The sequence below is a fragment of the Pelodiscus sinensis genome, chromosome 9 (genome assembly GCF_052426305.1).
Source record: "Pelodiscus sinensis isolate ZL-2025 chromosome 9, ASM5242630v1, whole genome shotgun sequence".
NCBI classification, from domain to species: Eukaryota; Metazoa; Chordata; order Testudines; family Trionychidae; genus Pelodiscus; species Pelodiscus sinensis.
Window position 1 is genome coordinate 31,666,859 of NC_143060.1, and position 19,061 is coordinate 31,685,919.

A 19,061-nucleotide genomic window follows, 5' to 3' on the forward strand; every position below is an offset into this window, starting at 1 on the left:
GACCCTCGCCCTCTGGAGCTGGGAGCCTGGAGGCGCCTGTGCCAAAGAGCGTGGCCCATTGTCGCCCCTCCCCCTTTCTAACTGCCAGAGACACTGAGGCAAAGGAAGCTACTTGGTTGCCCAAAGGCTCGAGAGGGAGTAGGCCCCGGGGCCACCCTGGCTGGGCTGTCAGCCATCGCCCCTCCCGTCTGCCACCTCCTTGGCACGTGCAAACGCTGGCACATTCCATGGGGAATCAGCCCTACAGAGTCTTCATAACCTCTGGTTTTTGGCTAGCTCCATTATTGGTACCCTGGAGCAATGTTCCCTCTAATCTTTTCCATCCATGTGCAGAATAATTTTTGTGTGTGTGCACAAAGGCATGTTAATCATCTGGGTGGCATTTGAATTGCAGCAAGGCCCCACAAGCACGCAGCTTACAGGGAACACTGCTTGGTGGTCCAGGCCTGCTTTTTACAGGTCCTGAAAATATGTAACACAAATATAAGCTCATAGGAAATGTATGTGCTTAGCACTGATAAAAAGCCCTAGTATGTGTAAAGTTGATTACCCTAAAACAGAGACTCACGAAATAGGCCCCCGTCCTGTGATTGGCACTCCATGAATAGGTGCCTGCATAGTGCCAGTTGCAGGACTGGGCCATGGAGGCAACTTTTAAAAGTGTAGCCTTAAATGACTGCTGAAGGTTGCTGGATGGTGCAATAAGTAATGCGCTGTTTTATTTCTGTGACAAAATAGTTTTGTATAGGCAAAAATAAACCTGAACAACTTTTTAAAGTAGAAATATTTATTAAAGGTATCCAGAATTATTTTCAAAATCTTACAAAATTACATTGAGAAATCGTTTTATAAAATAATTCAGTATTTTCTTCACTGTCTGAAACAAAGTAGTGTGCCTATGATTGCCAAGAACAAGTATGTTTACATCAAAGAAAAGAACATCACTAGCAGTGGTGAAATGTAGTGTCATGCTACACACTGTAGTTGTTCACAGGAACACATTGTATGAACATCAACTACGTTCTCCAAATCCTCTGCCTTGTCTAACCTTATCTGGTCTTCATCAAAGTTGGCTGTGGAGTCTGAAAGGAAAATTGGGGGGAGAAAAATGATGTGAAAATTATTTGCAAACATTCTAGGATTTGAAATGCTAATTCAGATAAATTATCCACAATTACACTGTATACAGTTTCATAATCTGCATTTTGATTAATTGAAGAGTAAATAAAACATCTCAAAACCACAGGCCAAAGCAATATAAAAAAAGTTGTAGGAACCAGTCTTTATGCAGGTACAACTCTCACTGAATTCAATGAGGCCCCATCCTCTCTCCTTTGTTTTGAAGATTTTTAGTAAGTTCTTTGAAGATCATGAATAATGATGTCACAGGAGGCTGTAGCCTGAACTGGTGTACTTCATCCCATAGTTGGTGGGTAGGAGATGCTAAGTCTTCATAGAGTCTAACAATCAGAAATACATGACACCCCCTGAAAAGGTATGTAGTTTTTGTAACTTACCAACTGGCACACAATGGAAGCCAACAGAGACAGAAGCAGTTCTGATTGCAGAACATCCTTTCACACAACGCAAAACTGGCTCCACTGAATAGCATTTTGAGGCCACTTTTTCAAAACCAACTGGCTTCTCAATTTTGATGAGTGTGCGCTGCAGCTTACAATCTACAGGAAGTCAAATCATTATTAGCTTTTAAAATATAGAAAATATTTAAAAATAGTATATACATTTCCCCAGCTACAACTGAGTATTACATAGATGATTCAGTGATTGATCAAAGTAGATCAGTGATAAAAGAAAAGAGAATCAGGCACTAAATCCTGCTTTGAAGAATGCCAATAGGACAATAACTATATGGCTGCGTCTAGACTGGCATGATTTTGCGCAAAATCTTGCCGCCTGTCTATACTGGCCGCAAGTATTTGCACAAGAACACTGACTTTGTAATGTACAAAATCAGTGGTTCTTGCACAAATACTCTGACACTCCCGCTCAAGGATAAGCCCTCTTGCGCAAGTATTCGTGCACAAGAGGGCTAGTGTAGACAGGCAAGTTAATTTCTTGCGCAAGAAAGCCCGATGGCTAAAATGGCCATCGGAGCTTTCTTGCACAAGAGAGCGTCTACACTGGCACGGATGCTTTTGCGCAAAAGCAAATCTTTTGCGCAAAGGCACATGCCAGTATAGACGCTCTCTTGCGCAAATACTTTTAACGGAAAAACTTTTCCGTTAAAAGTATTTGCGCAAAATGATGCCAGTCTAGACGCAGCCTATGTGTGTAACAAGAGGCATCCTGCAGTCACAGAGCAAGACAGCTCAGGGCAGGTGTTGTTATTTATAGGGTAAGGTTGCTCCTTTGCGCAAGTGTCCTGCACATGCCTGACCTGCTTCTGGCACCATAACCTGACTACATGCTGTTCAAATTGAGGCAAATTACATTCCTTTTTTTCCATGTCACAGCCCCTTTGGCCATTCTGACTTCTTACAATAAAAGCTGTGTTATCCAGCCCTGTACCAGCTGGAGAGCACTATAAAGTGGTATTTCCAATCTTCATAGAAAGTCCAGTTTAGAGTTCGGTTGACATGGGACTGGTAGGCTTCTGACCTAGCTTTGGATGGCTCCTCAGAAGCAATGATATGTTTGTTGCTCCTAGGTGGAGGAACAGCAATGAGAGGTTCAGTGCGAGAGAGGGTATGAGTTTGGGGTGTGGAGGGGATGCAGGGCATGGACTCTGGGAGGGAGTTTGGGTGCAGGAGGAGATTCAGAACAGGAGGCTGGGGTCTGGGAAGCATTTTGGGGTGTTTGATCTAAGGGCCACTCACCACAGGTAGCTCTCCACAAGTAGTAATGTGTCTATGCTGTCCTAGATGGATGTGAGGCTAAGCGACTGTGTATTGCCTCTGCCTGTAGATGCAGCCAATGGGAGCGGCAGAGCCAGCGTTCGGGGGGGGGGGAGGGAGGCAGGAGCACTTTACTGTAATATTATTGAGCACATAAACATCCCTCTAGTAGTAGCACAATACAAACTAACTTGGTTTCTCAGTGCAACAACACAAGACCGTGCAATGAACTACTAATCTCAAGAAAATGTACTTTCTTTTATTTCACTTCAGAGGGGTAGCTGAGTTAGTCTGTAACTGGAAAAATGTAAAAAACAATGAATAGTCTTGCAGAAGAAGTCTGAAGAAGAAGTGAGTTGTGCCCACGAAAGGTCATGATACCATCTACATGTTTTTTAGTCTTTAAGTTGCTGTAAGACTCAATTGTTTTTTAAGTTTTTCTTTTATTTGTGAGCGCCAATCACTTTAATGGTGAAAAGCTTGCACTAACAGCAGATTGGCAGGTGCAGATTGTACCTCCCTGGTCCAGCACCCTTGGGACCTGATGCGTCCTGAACAAGGGGATATGCTGGACTGGGGAGGTCCCTCCCCTAATGGGGCCCCGCTGAAGCACTGTCCCCCAGCTAGGGCTCCAACCCAGCCCTGCTGCTGCCTGGCTGGCTGTGGTGAAAGCTACCTGACCGCTGCTGGGTCCGGTGCACCGAGGCCAGAGCAAGGGCTTCACAGCCAGGGCCCCACACTCAGGGCCAGGGTTCTGTGGCTGAGTCAGGCTGCCTGGCCACTGCAGGCTGAGGACAAAGCTCCATGGCTGCTGCCAGACCCCCATTACTGACTGGCTGATGGGGCCAGAAGTCCCCACTGCACCATTTTCCCCCTCCTTGACACAGGGCTCTCGGCTGAGTCGCCAGCTCCCCAGCAGCACTCCTACCCCATGGCTAACCTCCCTACTCCTGGGCTCTGTGGCCCAAGAACAGTTGCTGGACCAGAAAGTCCCGAGTAAGAGAGCTACAACCTGTACTCTGTTATTCACCTCTACTTGAATCCAGTATAGGACATATATCTATATAAATAATGTAGCTATTCACTTGTTACTCATGGTAATAGCACTAATATATTTAGATTCTTCATACCTCCAGCACAAGGCTCTTCTGAAAATATCCAGGAATGAGCAAAGCTCTCTGTATCTTTAGCTACATATCCACTAGGCATTTGATATTTCTGTTTACTCTCACCATCAAATTTTCCGCAAATACCACATGTTTTTCCAGCCATCCAGAAACCAACTTGAATCTTCATGAAAACAAACCAAAGGTAAGCTTAAGTATTTATTATAAAAATGAAAACACTAGCAGTGAAGGGAAAAAACCTACTGTACCTTAAATGTATGTCCATCATAATAAAGTTTGTCTATGCCATACTCGGGGGCTTTTACTGACAAACCTTTCTTCTCACTGCTGATCAGCATATATGCATCTGCAACATAACAGCAAAAAAAGGTTACTCTTTTAGAGCTTGATCCAACTTTTAAATAAAAGTCATGCATTAATTTCAATGGCATTTGGATCAGGCTCTTAATTGGGCAAGTTCCTAAGACAGTGGTGGGTGGTGTTCAAACTCTAGAAGAGAGAAGGAGCAGATTTTCTAAGTTCTGATTTTCAAAGTTCTGAAAGTGCTGGGAGCAAAGGGGAGGAGTAGGAAGTGCAGGGCTCTGGTGCCCCAGAGCACAAGAGGCACTTGAGGGTGAACATACGGGGGCTGCAGGTGGAACCCCAGTGGGCTGTGGGCTGCTGCAGCCCATTGCGGTGACAGAGAGCCACTCATGCAGCCCGCTCCCTATTCTTGGTTGCCCATCGCTACCCTAAGACCTCAATCCTTATAATCCGATTTGCTAATGAAGACCTCAGCTCATGTACAAAGCCCCAGTGAAGAAAAGGTGCCAAATTAGGCTCTGATACTACAAGCAGGTCCAATGAGGGTCTTTGCCAGGAGACATAATCGCAGGATCAGGGCATAACACTGTAATAATTATATCTTAAATCAATTTGAGAGTAACTGCTTTATACACTGAATTCTGTCAAACTGTGCAATTCCTATCATGCCAACAATTTCTTGTGGAAAGGAATGGCATGTTGTAACATTGTTCTTGTGGCTGCATTACACAGAAAGACGCTTATTTTTTAATGTAATTTGCAGAAAATCATATTTTTAAACATCAATACAATCCATTGTAACTGTTTAAGTGAGCCATTATGTCCTTCAAAAAACACAGCCAAATTAGAAAAAAATGAATATTAGAAACTACCATTAAAAATATGTGATCAGATTGTGCCAATTACCTGAGTTCCAGACATGCAGAAAATTAATGACTTTGGCAGTCCCAGAGACACTTGACAACACCTCCCTGCCCCACATACTGGCCACTATGGCTATGTCCACACTGTACTGAAGTTCAAAATAAGATACACAATTTGAGCTACGTAAATTGCATTTCTTATTTCAATCTTACTTTGAAATAGATTATTTCGTAATTTGGCACTGTCTACACAGCACCAAATTTCAAAATAACCCACTATTCTGAAATGTCCCTTACTCCTCAGAATGAGGTTTACAGGAATGGCAGAATAGTGAGCCCAAAATAACAGGCTTGCTGTTAAGATGCAAGATAGCTATTTTGGGATACTTCAGAATCCTGAAATAATGTTGCAGTGTAGATGTAGCCTACTTTAGCCAAGATACTGCAGTACTGTCACTGCTGCAATTACATTACTCCATTTGTCCATAGGGCTTGGATAATTTTTTAGATAAACCATTTTTGGCAAAACATTCAGACTTGGCTTCACCAAAACATTTAACAAATACATGTCAGTTTTGCAAACTGTTTTGGTCAGAAAACCCCTCCTCACACCAAAAAAAAAAAAAAAAAAAAAAAAATCGTAACATTCGTTTTCAACATTTTCAAAGTGAAAAGTTTTGTTTAAATGGGTTTTTGTAAAAATTTTTACAAATGCTTGAATCCTTTATATTTTGGTTTGAATGAAATGTTTTATTTTGCCCAAATGACAATTTTGAGGGTTTTTTTTTTAGTTGCTAAGCAAAAGGAACCATTTTATCTGTACAACTCTTGGCACAAGCTTATGCAGATCCAGTGTCCCTGTTCTTTGCCCATCTTTTTTGCTGCCCTTTACAACAGCTAACATGGAGCCAGTGCAAATGTGGCATGCAGAGGCTGCACAGGCTAATCATGGTCTGTCTGTCCCCCACTCTACCAGGAAGGCAATTCTTAAGTAGTGCTGGGGGACTTAATGTGGCTTGCCAGAACACAGTGAATTTTAACCTAAGAGAAGTCTGCAGAACCATGCTCATAAAATATTATTTCCCAGCCATGAATCTGATAATACTGTTGGGTTTTATTTCAAATACTGCTGCAACATTTATGGGGCTAATCTGACTAGTGTGGTTCTCACTCTTTCTTCTTCAAGTATATAGCAGGAACGATTAATGCAATATAAACATATGCTGTGTCACTTACCAGAATTAGATGTGTATGGGAGATTCTCTGCTGGGGTTTGAACACCATTGATCATCAGCTGGATGAGTCCATTTTCAGGATACATGTCAATCTCACTTTAAAAACAGGGAAAAAATGAGTTAATGAAGAGAATGCTTTTCTTTTGGGCTACTTTACTCACAATTTGTGAACACTGTACCTCTGACCCTGCAAGGTCCTGATTTTACTTACCACCCTAAAGTGACCCATTCCAGCATTCTGCTGGAGCTAAAAAATAAACTCCTAGAATAATTAAAGTGATTTGATGATGTTCCACATTCCACAGAAGAATTGGGTTCTCTGTTGCAAAATTATGATATCTCTGATTATCAGACAATAATGTATATTGTAGTATTTTCCCCTGAAATGATATGTCTTAACATTATATTTAGACATTACATTTACCATGAACAGCTTCGTTTCCAAAAATATTTTAGAAATCATGTCACACTACTGATAATAGTTTAAATAAAATTTTGAATAAGAATTGCAAAATAAAAGATCATGCTGTGTCCGTATTAAATTATCACTCACAGATGAAAATGATCAGTAAAAATGAAGATGCACTTATTTTTTCAGATGTTAACAAATGAGTTCACCATCCCTGAAAGGTATTAGCCTGTCTGAATTCTAGGCAGTAGTAGGCAGAGCCCACCAAACTAAAGGTTCCCCCTATCAGGTGAGAAAAGGACCACAAGACACACAAAATACATGAATACTTTGGGACAAAAATGATAAAAGCAGGAATGGAAGTTCAGGTCAAAGATATAAAATGTGGGCACTATATGGAGACAGCAAGCAGAGAACCTTGGACAGCACCCACTGCTCTGCAACTGAGTACAAGGAGTCAGTGAATGCTGTCCAAAGGAACTCCTCCAGGATGCCTGAAATAACCAGGAAATGGAAAAAGGCTCCACAGTTTCAGAGAACCTCCCTAATGCAAAAGGTGCTAGACCAACAACTTCAGAGCTTGCAACCTTTTATTTTGCCATAAACACACTGCAAACTTTCCCATGCAGCCCCAACTTACATTCAACAAAAAGAGACCACCTACATTTCAAGGAAAAAAAAGGACAACTCTCCCATATTGCTTTTTGTTGTACACCACTATTCAGACATTATAATAGCAAACTTTTCTATTACAGTGTACAACTCTGCACAGTTGCTGCAGCAGTACAAAACAGTGGGTGTCCTAAATTGACTTGATAATGGATGTGGAACATTAGGCCCCAAAAGGGATCTCCTCTAAAATGAAAGTGTCATTTAGTTTCCATCTACTGTCAATCCTTGTCCTATCTGCTGAGATTGCCAAGCAGGATGCTAACTTGTATAACGGCAATACTTGTCACCCATCCCTAAGAAGGATGGGCTGAGACAACCAACTCATTTCACATAATTTAATGAACAGCTGCCAACATTTTTAGTTAGTACAAACCTGAGTTGCATTTTAAAAAGTGACCTGCAGGACAGGTGTAAAGTTCTGGGTGTTTATCCATTGACTTCAATTGTAATTGGATGAGCCCTACACCATTACTAATCCCCATTAATCCTCCAGTCCTCAGATTTCCTTAATCATTTTAGCATCTAATTGCCACATTCTCTGGAATTACTTACTGATTGGCAAGTTTGATATTGATTGCTTTAAGATCAGTAGACTCGTCCACTTTCTTCATCATCACCAGGAATTTCAATTCTGGGCTACAATCTTGCGCCAAGACATGGTAGCAGTTTGCAGGCATTGAGTAGTTAAATTCAACTTCATTGAAGGTTGTGATCATATTTTGGGAGACTGAACAATGACCTGGGGGAAAAAAAGCCCATCATTAATGAGCTTTTTTCCATTTTCGGTATTCTAATACAGCAATTGTTGTTATTTTTTTTAATTTCTAGGTCAGTTTCTGCTCTTGTCAATACCAGCATAAATTCAAAGTAACTTCATTGCACTGAATGGTTTCATATTGGCTCAGGTGTCAGAGCAGTATTTGGTATTTGCTCAGCACCTGAATGAGCAAAAATATGACCAATACAAACAGCTTGAGATAAATTCTGCTCTTACTTCCTCTGATGCAATCCTCTATATTTGGCCTTTAGGAGATGTAAATGATAGCAGAATTTATCCCACTTTGTTAATAAAAATTACCATATCATTGACTTTGGAGGAGTAGCACCAGAAGATGGAATTTCATGATAGACTATTGACAATTTACATGGGTTTATCGATTAAAAAATATAAAACAAAATGCACAGAATATCAGAATTCTCCCCACTCCACTTTTTACTGAAATGTCATTATCAGAAATTTTCCTATAATCAGCTTTGATTTCAATAAAGCTGTATCATGGGAATTTGTCCCAGTGGGTTTACACTAGCGTAATTGACTCCTATGCTTTCTTATTAAAATTTTGTAACAAATGTAGAGGCCAATTCTGCAGTCTTCCACACTGGGACAAATTCAACTATGATACAAATTTACTGACTTTAGATGAATTGTGCCCACTTACACCAGAATATAATTTACACCAGAATATAATTTACCCCTTTCGTTGAAATTTTAGCCGAGAAAGAATCACACAACTGGCTCCTTAATACTTCATTATTGAAAAGATAAACCATTAAAAACACAACAAAAGCAGGTGAAATAATAGCCAAGATTTGCAAAAGTGATTTCGGGTGCCTTTTAAGGAAGCTAAAGCTGGTTGCCCAAACACTGAGGCAATCAAAATGACTGGTCACTTGAAAATCTTAGTCATAAATTACGATCTAATTTTATCTAAGATTCTAAAAAGATAATGACTCTGACACAGATGACATATGCAAATTTGGGTAAATGTGTGTTTTTCACTGTTGTCAACGTGAGGAATCAAACCCTAATTTCTGACCTGGATCTGAATATTTTTAAACATTAGCACAATGTATGGTACATCAAGCCAAATTCCGCTCTCATTTGCACCTGTGCAACCTCAGTCACTTTGATTATAGATGTAAAGTTTTTCTTTGCAGTTCAATTTATTATTAATAAATGTAAAACAATTCCAAGTCATGAGGATATTGACAGAGTCTGCAAAGTGTATGCCTTTGAAGATGATGCTTTACTGACCTTTAAGATTCTCAATGACTGAGGATGGTATTTTAGTGAAGAAATTCCAAGCAGGATACTGTATCACTGAAGTTGATATATGTGGATCTAAAGGGATTGGCAGTGGAAGGCTAACATCTCTATTATAAATTGTGAGCTGAAAAGGAATCAGAATATGGATTAAAAATATGCCAAAAATCTGCAAAGCCAATATTCTTATGGCAATATTAAAAAAGGGCTGGTCATGCATTAGCTTTTCACTGATAGGAATATATTTAGATCACAAGTGGAAAGGCATAGAAGTCCCTATTTGTCTACACTACAAAATGACTGCAAGGGTGGCACATATGATGTCTCTGGAATAAAAAAGGTGATGTAGATTACCTCTGAGGTTCATTAATGGAGCTTGTTGAGGAAACATATACCACAGTCCACTGCCCAAAGGACTTGGGACCTGTTTACTGAAGAAACAAACTCTCCTGATCTATACCATCACAGTTAAGATCAGAGAAGCCCTAGGCTGGAGCTATAACAGTTTAAAAGGGTTGTGGGTAGGACATTATCTGTCAGGAGGCCTCAACTTGTTCTCCCCATTCTTGGCCCTCCAGAGTCTGGATTTTCCAACCTTCCAAGCATGCTGTCTTCTTCCTGGGGATTTGTGGAGGCTGTACTCAGAAGGCTGAACTGTTTTTTATTAGTTAGCTGTTTGTTTATGTATATGTTATGCTAGCTGTGGAGGAGTTCTGTTTCATTTGCTGATTTGTTTTTTATCCATTAGTGTAGGGTAAAGTCAATTACAAGATATATTTATTATAAAACAAAATTATGTAAAAGCTCAAAGAGTGTGGAATGGGGAGTTGATTCCTATTTTTTTATAAACTGCAAAAATATTTGTGTAGCAAGACAAAACTCTTAACCTTTAATTTCACGAGTGCTAAATTTCTCTGGCAAATCTTTTTTTTGTTTTAAGTAAAATATTTACATCAGGTAGCTTGCAAACAAGATCACAGGTTCTTGGAGACGTTAGAGCCACAACCAGAGTAGCCTGTTGAGCGGGATTGTTCTGTTCCCTTTGGGAAAATCCAAACATGTATGCAACTCCGGGAACTAATGAATAAAAGCTGGAAAAGGGAATAAGGGATTTAATTGATTGTTGTGTGAAGAGTTTATTTAAATTCCATTCATACTGAAACACTCATAATGAAGTGAATTCTGTCTCTGGCATCTGGTAGCGAGAAAGCCGGACACATAGCAGTGCATGTTGGCATGCGGTTCTGAGCAGGGCAGGAGAGGGAGCAGTAACAGAACACTGAAAATTGGAACTGAATTTAGAAGCCCACAAGGTAGCAGGCAGTAACCAGGATGGGACTGCCAAGCAGCATTAAAGACATTCAATACTGACATTCAAAGCCCCAACCCATTACACATCTAAAAATCAGACAGTTTGTTATTAAAGCCCCAATATTGTTAACAGGATCCACTAGCTTGGCCCTTATGCTCAATTGGATTCTCACCTCATCATCAGTTCCCATTACAGCTTTGGGGCCTAAAAAAGCAATAAAATAATTGCCTCAAAACAAGTGTTGTCTCCAAAAGAATAAGAATGAGCTCTGTTATAATCAATCCCTTCTTCATTCTCCACAATAAGGGCAGGTACTGTACATGAAAAAAATACATAAAGTAACAGAATTTTCCAGGTATTTATTTCCATTGGACGGTTTCTACCTAGGTAGCAAGAGAAAATATCAGCCTATCCAAGTAATCTGATCTAGTTCAAAACTATGTTCTCTTCAAGCATCTGGTGGTAATCTATTAGCCAGGCAGCTACTATCTCACTGTCTCTAACTAACATGTACCCTTGTGTCATTTATGTATTCAAGTACCAAGAGAAGTTATTATCTGTGTGTGTATATGTTGGACAATACTGAAAAATAACCTACAGTGCAATCCCATAAGAGAAACCTATTCTGAATAGCAATGTACAGTTTTCTTATAATCACTGATACAGTCATGTATTCTAATTATAAGTAATGAGTCTTGTGTTTTAAATGGACCTATTGTGCTGCTCTAAGAGAGACACATGCTAGAGATTACATCAGACAAAAGAGACCTGGAGATTAAATAAATAGGAGAGATCAATATGTGTTCTGATCCTACAGAATTTTCCAGATTCAGGAGTATAGTTTGTGTAGGAACTGCAGGATTTTGCATATATTTGTTGAATGTTGAATGTTCTTTGCTGCATATACATATACATTCTCCCAGTTGGATTATGATGTAAAAAAGTAAAGAATTTAGATTTCAAAAAACAATTAATTAAATCTCACCATTTTACAGCCAGTTTGATTCTTGAAGGAATTTTAGGCCACTCTAGCTTAATCTGTGCAGCTGGGTAATCAGCAAATTGGCCACTTTCAACTTTTCCAGCAATGCTATAGTCCTGGCAATCTTGGCCCCATTTTAGATAACCCTAATAGAGAGAATATTTACCTTTTATTTTCAATTTCAAATCTAAAAACATGGTCATCTCAATATAAAACATTTGCTGTTGGTCAGATGATGTTTGAATCTTACCGCTGCTTTGTAGGAATTTACTATTGAAGCATCAGCACAGAACTTCCAACGACTTGAGTCTGTGATATTTGACACAAATACTTGTATTCTGGGTCTGGTGGAGTGTAAGTCTGTGTACAACACAAGCTGGAAACCTGCCAGCTTTCTGTCATTTCGAATAGTACGAAGAATAGCAGCCAGCATTGGTGGTTTAAAGTCTCCCAAGAATGTAGGCTAAAGTCACAGGAAAAACATTTGGAGCATTTTTTAAAAATACAGAACTACACAGAATGTCAGATACATTAATATTTGTTAATGGAATGGTCTTTATTTTTTTAAAAAACATGTTATGTATAGTTCTCAGCAGGATCCTATACAGAAATACAGTGAAATCCTTTAAGCACATAATCCAGTTCCTTTGAAGTCATTGGGAGTTTTGCCATTGACTTCCCTGGGAACAGGTTCAAAGTAAAACAATAATGAAAAAAATCTTTTACACAAGCAATTTCAGTACCAAACGGAAATATGGACTACGAACATGACCTGACAAAGAACAGACCTTTTAGAATAACAAACTTTGGGACTGATCCTGCATTCTTATTTCTTTCAAAACTCCTAATAAAATCAAAGAGCTCATGACCAGATTCTCATCATAACAAACTTGAAGTTATTTAGTAAAATAAACTGCCTTCTTACTTTTAAAACCATAATAATTTATGTCAACAAACAGATCACTTCACCAGATTTATGCTGCATAGATAATATATTATATTTATTAAGGTCCAGATTCTGTCTGTTATGCTTACACTGTGTAGTGCCTGGCTATGCACATGGAGTAAAATTTTCAAAAGTCTTTTAGTTCCCTTAACTTTCAGGGGAACATAGGTTCCTAAATGTTTACATTATTTTTGAAAGTAAGACTTTAACTCCTAAATCACTTTGTTGCTTTAGAAAATTTTATCCAGGCCTTGTTGAGACGAATGGAAATACTTGAAGAGAAAAGCATTTTGAAATATCAGGACAGCAGAATCAGGACCTAACCAGTACAGGATGCCATCTGTGGCAGTACAAACCAGAAATTGCTATAGGCCTGATTTAGATACTTTTTTTATACATATTGACTAACACCTCACAAGTGGTCCCATTTATTTAGTGGGTCTACTCACTGTTCATCATGTATAAGCATACCTAGTACTAGAAGACTTATCTGGCATTGCCCAGGCCCTTCAGGGCAGGGGGCTGGTGGTGTGTGACGTGCAGGAGTCAGGGCAGATCCTTGGGAATGTGGGGATGGCAGAGCAGGAGGCTGGGAGCGTGAGGGTTGGGGGCTGAGAAGAGGCTCAGGACAGGACCTTCTGTCTGCCCCTGGCCACCAGGGACTCTCTGTCTCCCTCTGGCCTCATGGCCACCAATGGTCTTCCTCACTCCTCCAGGGCTGTGGCCAAAGCCCATAGTGGAAGGGGTTTGGTGCAGGGGGACTACTTAACTGGTCTAGTGGCAGGAAAGATGTTGGAGCCCCAGCTCTGCTGACCACTCTCTTGGTGGTGTGGCTGCCCCCTGTGAGTTCTCTGCACTATCACTCTTCCCTGGCAGCTCGCTACTCCCAGTGGCCTAACGTCACAGAATCGTGTCCCTCCTTTTTGTGACTCTCCCTTTCCATGTCATGGAAAACAGTCCCATTCCTAGCATTTCACATTTTCCTGGCCCAACCATACCATGGCCTTGCTTTAAGTTATGATAAGAGGAAGCTGCATACCAAATTTGTCAGTCCTAGCTCTTACCGTTTAGGAGAAGTTCTTGAACAAACTCCCAGACGCACAACAGACACAGAAAGATAGACTCACAGACAGACACACAAATCATAGATTAGATTAGATTACATTAGATTAGGTTCATTTATCCCATCCTCATTGGACATGATGGTAAGATATTCAAGGACAAACCAAGGCACACTACCTCTATACTATCAAGAAAGAGTTATATATAGAATTTTACATTTTATATATTATTTAATATAATAACTCACTAATTATAGCTTTCTTTACTAGTATAAGAACCTTACAATAGATGGAAATCCATGGAAATACATGTTGACAAAGTTTTCACCTGCTTTGGTTTCTTGTTGAATATACCCACCTGAGCACTTGCTTGGTAGCTGCTTTCATCACTACTCTTAGAAGAACTGGAACTGGAGGAAGAAGAGCTACTGCTGCCGCTTGGGACTTTCTTTCTTGGATACTGCAACAATTGATGAATCATCTTTAATCAAGTGACTTACCAAGACAGTTCACAGAAAGCTGTTCCACAAGTTATTTTTAACTCTTATTCTCATTGGATGAAATCCTGATCCCCCTGAAGTCAGTGAAACCAATATTTGGCCCCAAATGCACAGAGCAGAAAATGTACCTGTTTTGTGTGTACCGATGTGAACTGATACTGATAAATTTCTGGATCAGCCTGTGAAAATAAACAAGTGGAAGAAACTGCCTTGTGTTACTGCTCACAAAAAGGTGAAGTCCAAAATATGGCAAAATAAGAATTTCAGTAATGAACTAAAAACAACACTCAAAATCTGAGTGAGTCATAGAATCTCAGAAGTTAGAGACATAAAAGATCTTTATTAGGTCATCTAGTCTATCACCTGGATGGCAGAGAGCAATCCTGTACAATATATTTGTATTACTTTGCCCTGTGCTCCATATGCTTTTAGTTTCAGCTAATGTATAAAAGCAAAGTAAGAGTAAATTGTACTAGTGCCACTGGACTCTGCATCTAATTCTGCCCTCAATTATGTGAGTATCAATGAAGTTACTCCTGTGATGGGGCAGAATTGGTCCCCATATTATTAATTCATAATGCACAATGTCCTGATTTATGATAATAAAGTGAATAAAGTTACATTATTACTACTAGAAATATAAGTCACATGGATCTTAAAAAGTCTGAATAAGTTACCTGCTTTTTGGAATACTCGCTGTCGCTGCTGCTGCTCCAGCTCCTAACCAGGTGCTGCTCTGTGTTTGCAGAATGGTCTTCTTCACTGCTACTACAGCTTCTGGTGCTGCTGCTGCCACCACAACTTCCTTCCCTTTGTCTACGTTGCCATATTTTGTCTTTCGTGTCTTTATTCCTGTATTTGTCACCAACAGAAGAGGTGGAGGAGGAAGATGCTGATGAGGATGAGGATGAGGATGAGCTGGACTGATATTTAGCAGTTGGATCTGCTTGAATTTCTGCAATTTTGGCTTTATCTTTCCTGGTGGCTTGCTTCTTAAGGTGCTGATGTGCACTTCTGTTGGCAGCCTGCAAGTCCAACCAAATATTACTTTAAAATAATTATATGTTAGCAAGGAAAAGTTTTAAAATTCACTTTCTATCATCTTCAGTGGAATGTTATTCAATTTAAAACTATTTGCATGTACCTGGTGATCCAGAAATAACAACTTCAGTGCTTTGGGAATTATATATCATGTGTCACAGGGAAAATATTTACACCTTCTATTCCCTTATGTTAGAAACAATCTAAGGGATTTTGTGATTCTTCCTCCAAACCATTGGGCAGAGTTAGTCCTGTCTCTTGACACAGGGTTAGCACTGTGCCCTGTAAACCTAGCCTTTCAGATGTAGGATAGGGTAGGACACAGAGGACGCGTTTTAGAAACCCAAGGTCTCCACACTTCTCCCTTGGCTCTCACCCTTCTTTATAGCAGAGTGCCCTGAAGGGGGAGGGGGGGCTAGTAAATTTCTCATTCAGTATCTCATATATTAGCACAATGCTAGTTTTTTTTGTATTAACACTGAGCAGGAAGGTTTATATCTGTAGTAAGATGAAGGCCTAAAACATAAGCCAATGCAGCACAGGCCTGGTTTGAGGCCTGAGGCCTAGCTAACAATGGACAAAACATAGCTAACATAAAGCAAAACTAAGCTGTGAGCAAGAGGCAGGCCTCAGCTCACAGAACTTGGCACAAATAGGGCTGAGAGTACTAAACACTAATTGGTAATAGGCCCAGGTGCAGAACAATAATTGGTACTAGTGATAAGTGGAAAACACATGATATCACTAGCTCATTAAAAAAGTCTGTGGTACCCACTCCTCACAGATACAGACTCAGATTCAGGAAAGAGTCTAAAATGACAGCATGATGGATAGAGATGATCTAATCAAACCACGAGGTACCGGGTGATGGGTTGTATCTAAGTAGTGTCAGAGAGTGGCAACCTGATACGTCAGCAGTGAGGTGTGACTTGTTGTACCTGTATATAAGGTGGTGTCTTGGGGGACAGCTTTTGGATGACCTAGGGGGCAATTTCCCACTGATTGAGTCATTCCATTGCAGCAAGTACATATGCGTAGTGGTTCAGTAGAGTCTACTGACAACTATTACTGTACTTCGCTTTACAATAAACCTGGCCCAGCACCTTCAATCTTTATCTGGTTTGTGTTCTTTGGGGGCTCTCTTGGGATCTGCTATGGAGACTAAGTGCACAAGTTGACATGGCACACATCACTGAGCACACACAGAAGCAGCCTTCTGGTTATCATCGTCGACAGAACCAGAGTCATGTGAGGACATCTCGGCAGTAAATCCCGACCAGCCCTCTATGAATAACTACAATATCCAAACAAACAACTCCTTTATTCGAAATGTATTAATGAAATACTGAATAGTCTGATTTCATTACGCTTTTAACTCTTCTTTTCTTGCTTTTTATTTTAACATTCTTAACCTACCTGTCTCTTCAGCATATACTTTGCGTGCTCTTTAGAAAATGTTTACAATTCTAACTAAATCAAACTCTGGGTTTTAAAAAAAAAATTCTGCAGACTTCTATCAAATTTTACAGAACCATTTATGTTGGTTGGTTGATTGGTATTTTTTGTTATTGTTCAATTAACATTAATTTCAAACCAAAGTCAATTACCTTAAATATATTTTCAATTCCTAGGACTTTCTTCAGTTTCGTTTGAACCGCATCATCTAGAGCTGAATCATCATCTTCCTCTGACACTGGGGTTACCATCTGGATTATTCTGGAAGCTGCTCTGGATCCTGCCTGAAACTCTAGCTGTATTTTGGCAATAGCAGCATCTGTATGGACTGCACACCAGACACATGCATTAAGGAATATACTGCTTTAGCTGCACTAATGCAGATAAAGTGAAAAATGTGTGCATAACACTGTACCTGGTTTCAAAACTAATTTGACTTCACGTTCTCCAACCAACCAGTGTAGAAATGTATCTTTTAAGAATGCAGCATCTTGGAACTGGAGATTAAGGCAGGTTTGGCAACCCAAACTTTGTAATTTGCCACAAAAGACTCGTGTATAAGACTTTGCTCTGTGATGAAATTTCTCTTCTGAGCCCTAGGAAAATTTATCAGAAGCTGTTCTTTGCTGCATTAAACAGAAACATGGCATGTTTAATGGAGGGAAGTAAAAGTGACTCAAAAATTGGTCCCAGAGCTTCTCTTAAAGTGGATTCCCAAGCATGAAGGGCACTTAGCAAAGCAGAGCCTCGGGCTGTGTTGTCATTTGTGCTGATTCCCACCGGGCTTGGGAAGCAAAATGTAAATCTTATTGCCTGCCCTCCCAATACTGCCTGAGGCCGACACCTTCCATGTGGATCTGATGGCCCAGGGAAGCCTTTCTGTGGGGTACTGGGAAGAGAAAGAGAGCACCATAGATATGGATGATCCCTCCTACTGTGAAGAAACAGCCAGATGTGCACACCTAGGCCGTGTCCAGACTCAGGGGTTTTTTCGGGAAAAGTAGCCTTTTCCCGAAAAAACTTCCCCTGCGTCCAGACTCAAGCTGCGTTCTTTCGAAATTAATTCGAAAGAACGCGGCTTTTCTTTCGATGGCGGTAAACCTCAATTTACGAGGAAGAACGCCTTCTTTCGAAAGTTCCTCTTTCAAAAGAAGGCGTTCTTCAATGTAAACAGGCTGTCTTCAAAAGAGAGCATCCAGACTCGCTGGGTGCTCTCTTTCGAAAAAGCGGATTTCGCTTTCGAAAGATCCGCCTGCATTCTAGACGCGATCTTTCGAAAGAGGCTCTTTCAAAAGGTGCTTTCGAAAGAGCCTCTTTCGAAAGAAGCCTGCAGTCTAGACATAGCCCTAGAGTCTACTCTGCACATACATGAGAGGAATGAGCAGACCACAGGTAAGAATTCCATCTCTTGACCCATTACATTCTACTGCGGCCATGTATATCAAGACCAGTTTCAGATCTTAGATGTTCAGAAGACTGAACGCCTAACTCCCCCTAATTTCAACAGGTGTTATGGGAGCTCAGCACTTCTTTAAATCAGATTCATTATCTAGCTACCTATCTATATGATACAAACACAGGAGTATGAATTACCACGATGGCACGATTTCTTGAAGTCCTTTTGGGGGATTTAAAATGTTGCTCAGAGACATCCAATGCAGCTTCTTCTGGCAAAACTGATCTCCTTACTGACGTCATCTCTTCCACATTTCTTGAAATAGCATAAACTTTAGTCCTGTGGGGAGAGGCATGATACACTACTGGCAAGTGATTCTATTGATAATATACTTCATTCTAACTTTTCATGGACCTGCTATTTTAAATCGAGAAGAGATAAAGCTGATGGCAGTTGGCAGAAGAAAGCAATCTGAAGAAATAACAAGTGTTTTGACTGCTCTGTTTGTTGTGGAATCTACTTACCCCTTTTCAAAAATGTCCACATCCTTGGGGCTGATGGGGCTCTGTTGCTGTTGGATTCCCATGTAACCAGCACATCTCACAGTGCTTTGTTTTAGTTGTGAATAACCATGGTAATCTATTGTCCCTCCTTGATGACCTTGACACAGATACTGCCTCTGTCATGTCCAGATTGGATAACTGCAATGCACTCCACTTGAAACTGCCCTTCACCCACACAGTGAAATGCACACTGCAACTGCTCTCCGTGTACTACTCTGGCTCCTCATCTACTTCTGGTTGAAGTCTAAGGTCTTGGTTCTAGCCTGCCAAGCCCTATGTGATTTGGAGCTAGCTCTT

The 19,061-nt window shown here is 40.3% G+C and overlaps 1 protein-coding gene across 1 annotated transcript in view; it reads right to left on the reverse strand.

Annotated features, from left to right (window-relative positions):
* Positions 1–776: 776 nt before the first annotated feature.
* LOC102457264 (vitellogenin-2) overlaps positions 777–19,061 on the reverse strand; it is a 38,634-nt gene continuing 20,349 nt past the window's right edge. Inside the window, exons 20-35 of the mRNA XM_025183180.3 lie at positions 18,399–18,540; positions 17,221–17,401; positions 16,958–17,133; positions 14,987–15,334; positions 14,438–14,488; positions 14,168–14,269; positions 12,053–12,265; positions 11,806–11,948; positions 10,461–10,599; positions 9,500–9,635; positions 8,017–8,203; positions 6,385–6,479; positions 4,231–4,328; positions 3,986–4,145; positions 1,518–1,679; positions 777–1,082 (exon numbers count right to left, since the gene is read on the reverse strand). Of these exons, the coding sequence (XP_025038965.3) occupies positions 967–1,082; positions 1,518–1,679; positions 3,986–4,145; positions 4,231–4,328; positions 6,385–6,479; positions 8,017–8,203; positions 9,500–9,635; positions 10,461–10,599; positions 11,806–11,948; positions 12,053–12,265; positions 14,168–14,269; positions 14,438–14,488; positions 14,987–15,334; positions 16,958–17,133; positions 17,221–17,401; positions 18,399–18,540 (2,449 nt within the window). The 3' untranslated portion in view covers positions 777–966. The remainder of the gene's footprint in view (positions 1,083–1,517; positions 1,680–3,985; positions 4,146–4,230; positions 4,329–6,384; positions 6,480–8,016; positions 8,204–9,499; positions 9,636–10,460; positions 10,600–11,805; positions 11,949–12,052; positions 12,266–14,167; positions 14,270–14,437; positions 14,489–14,986; positions 15,335–16,957; positions 17,134–17,220; positions 17,402–18,398; positions 18,541–19,061) is intronic.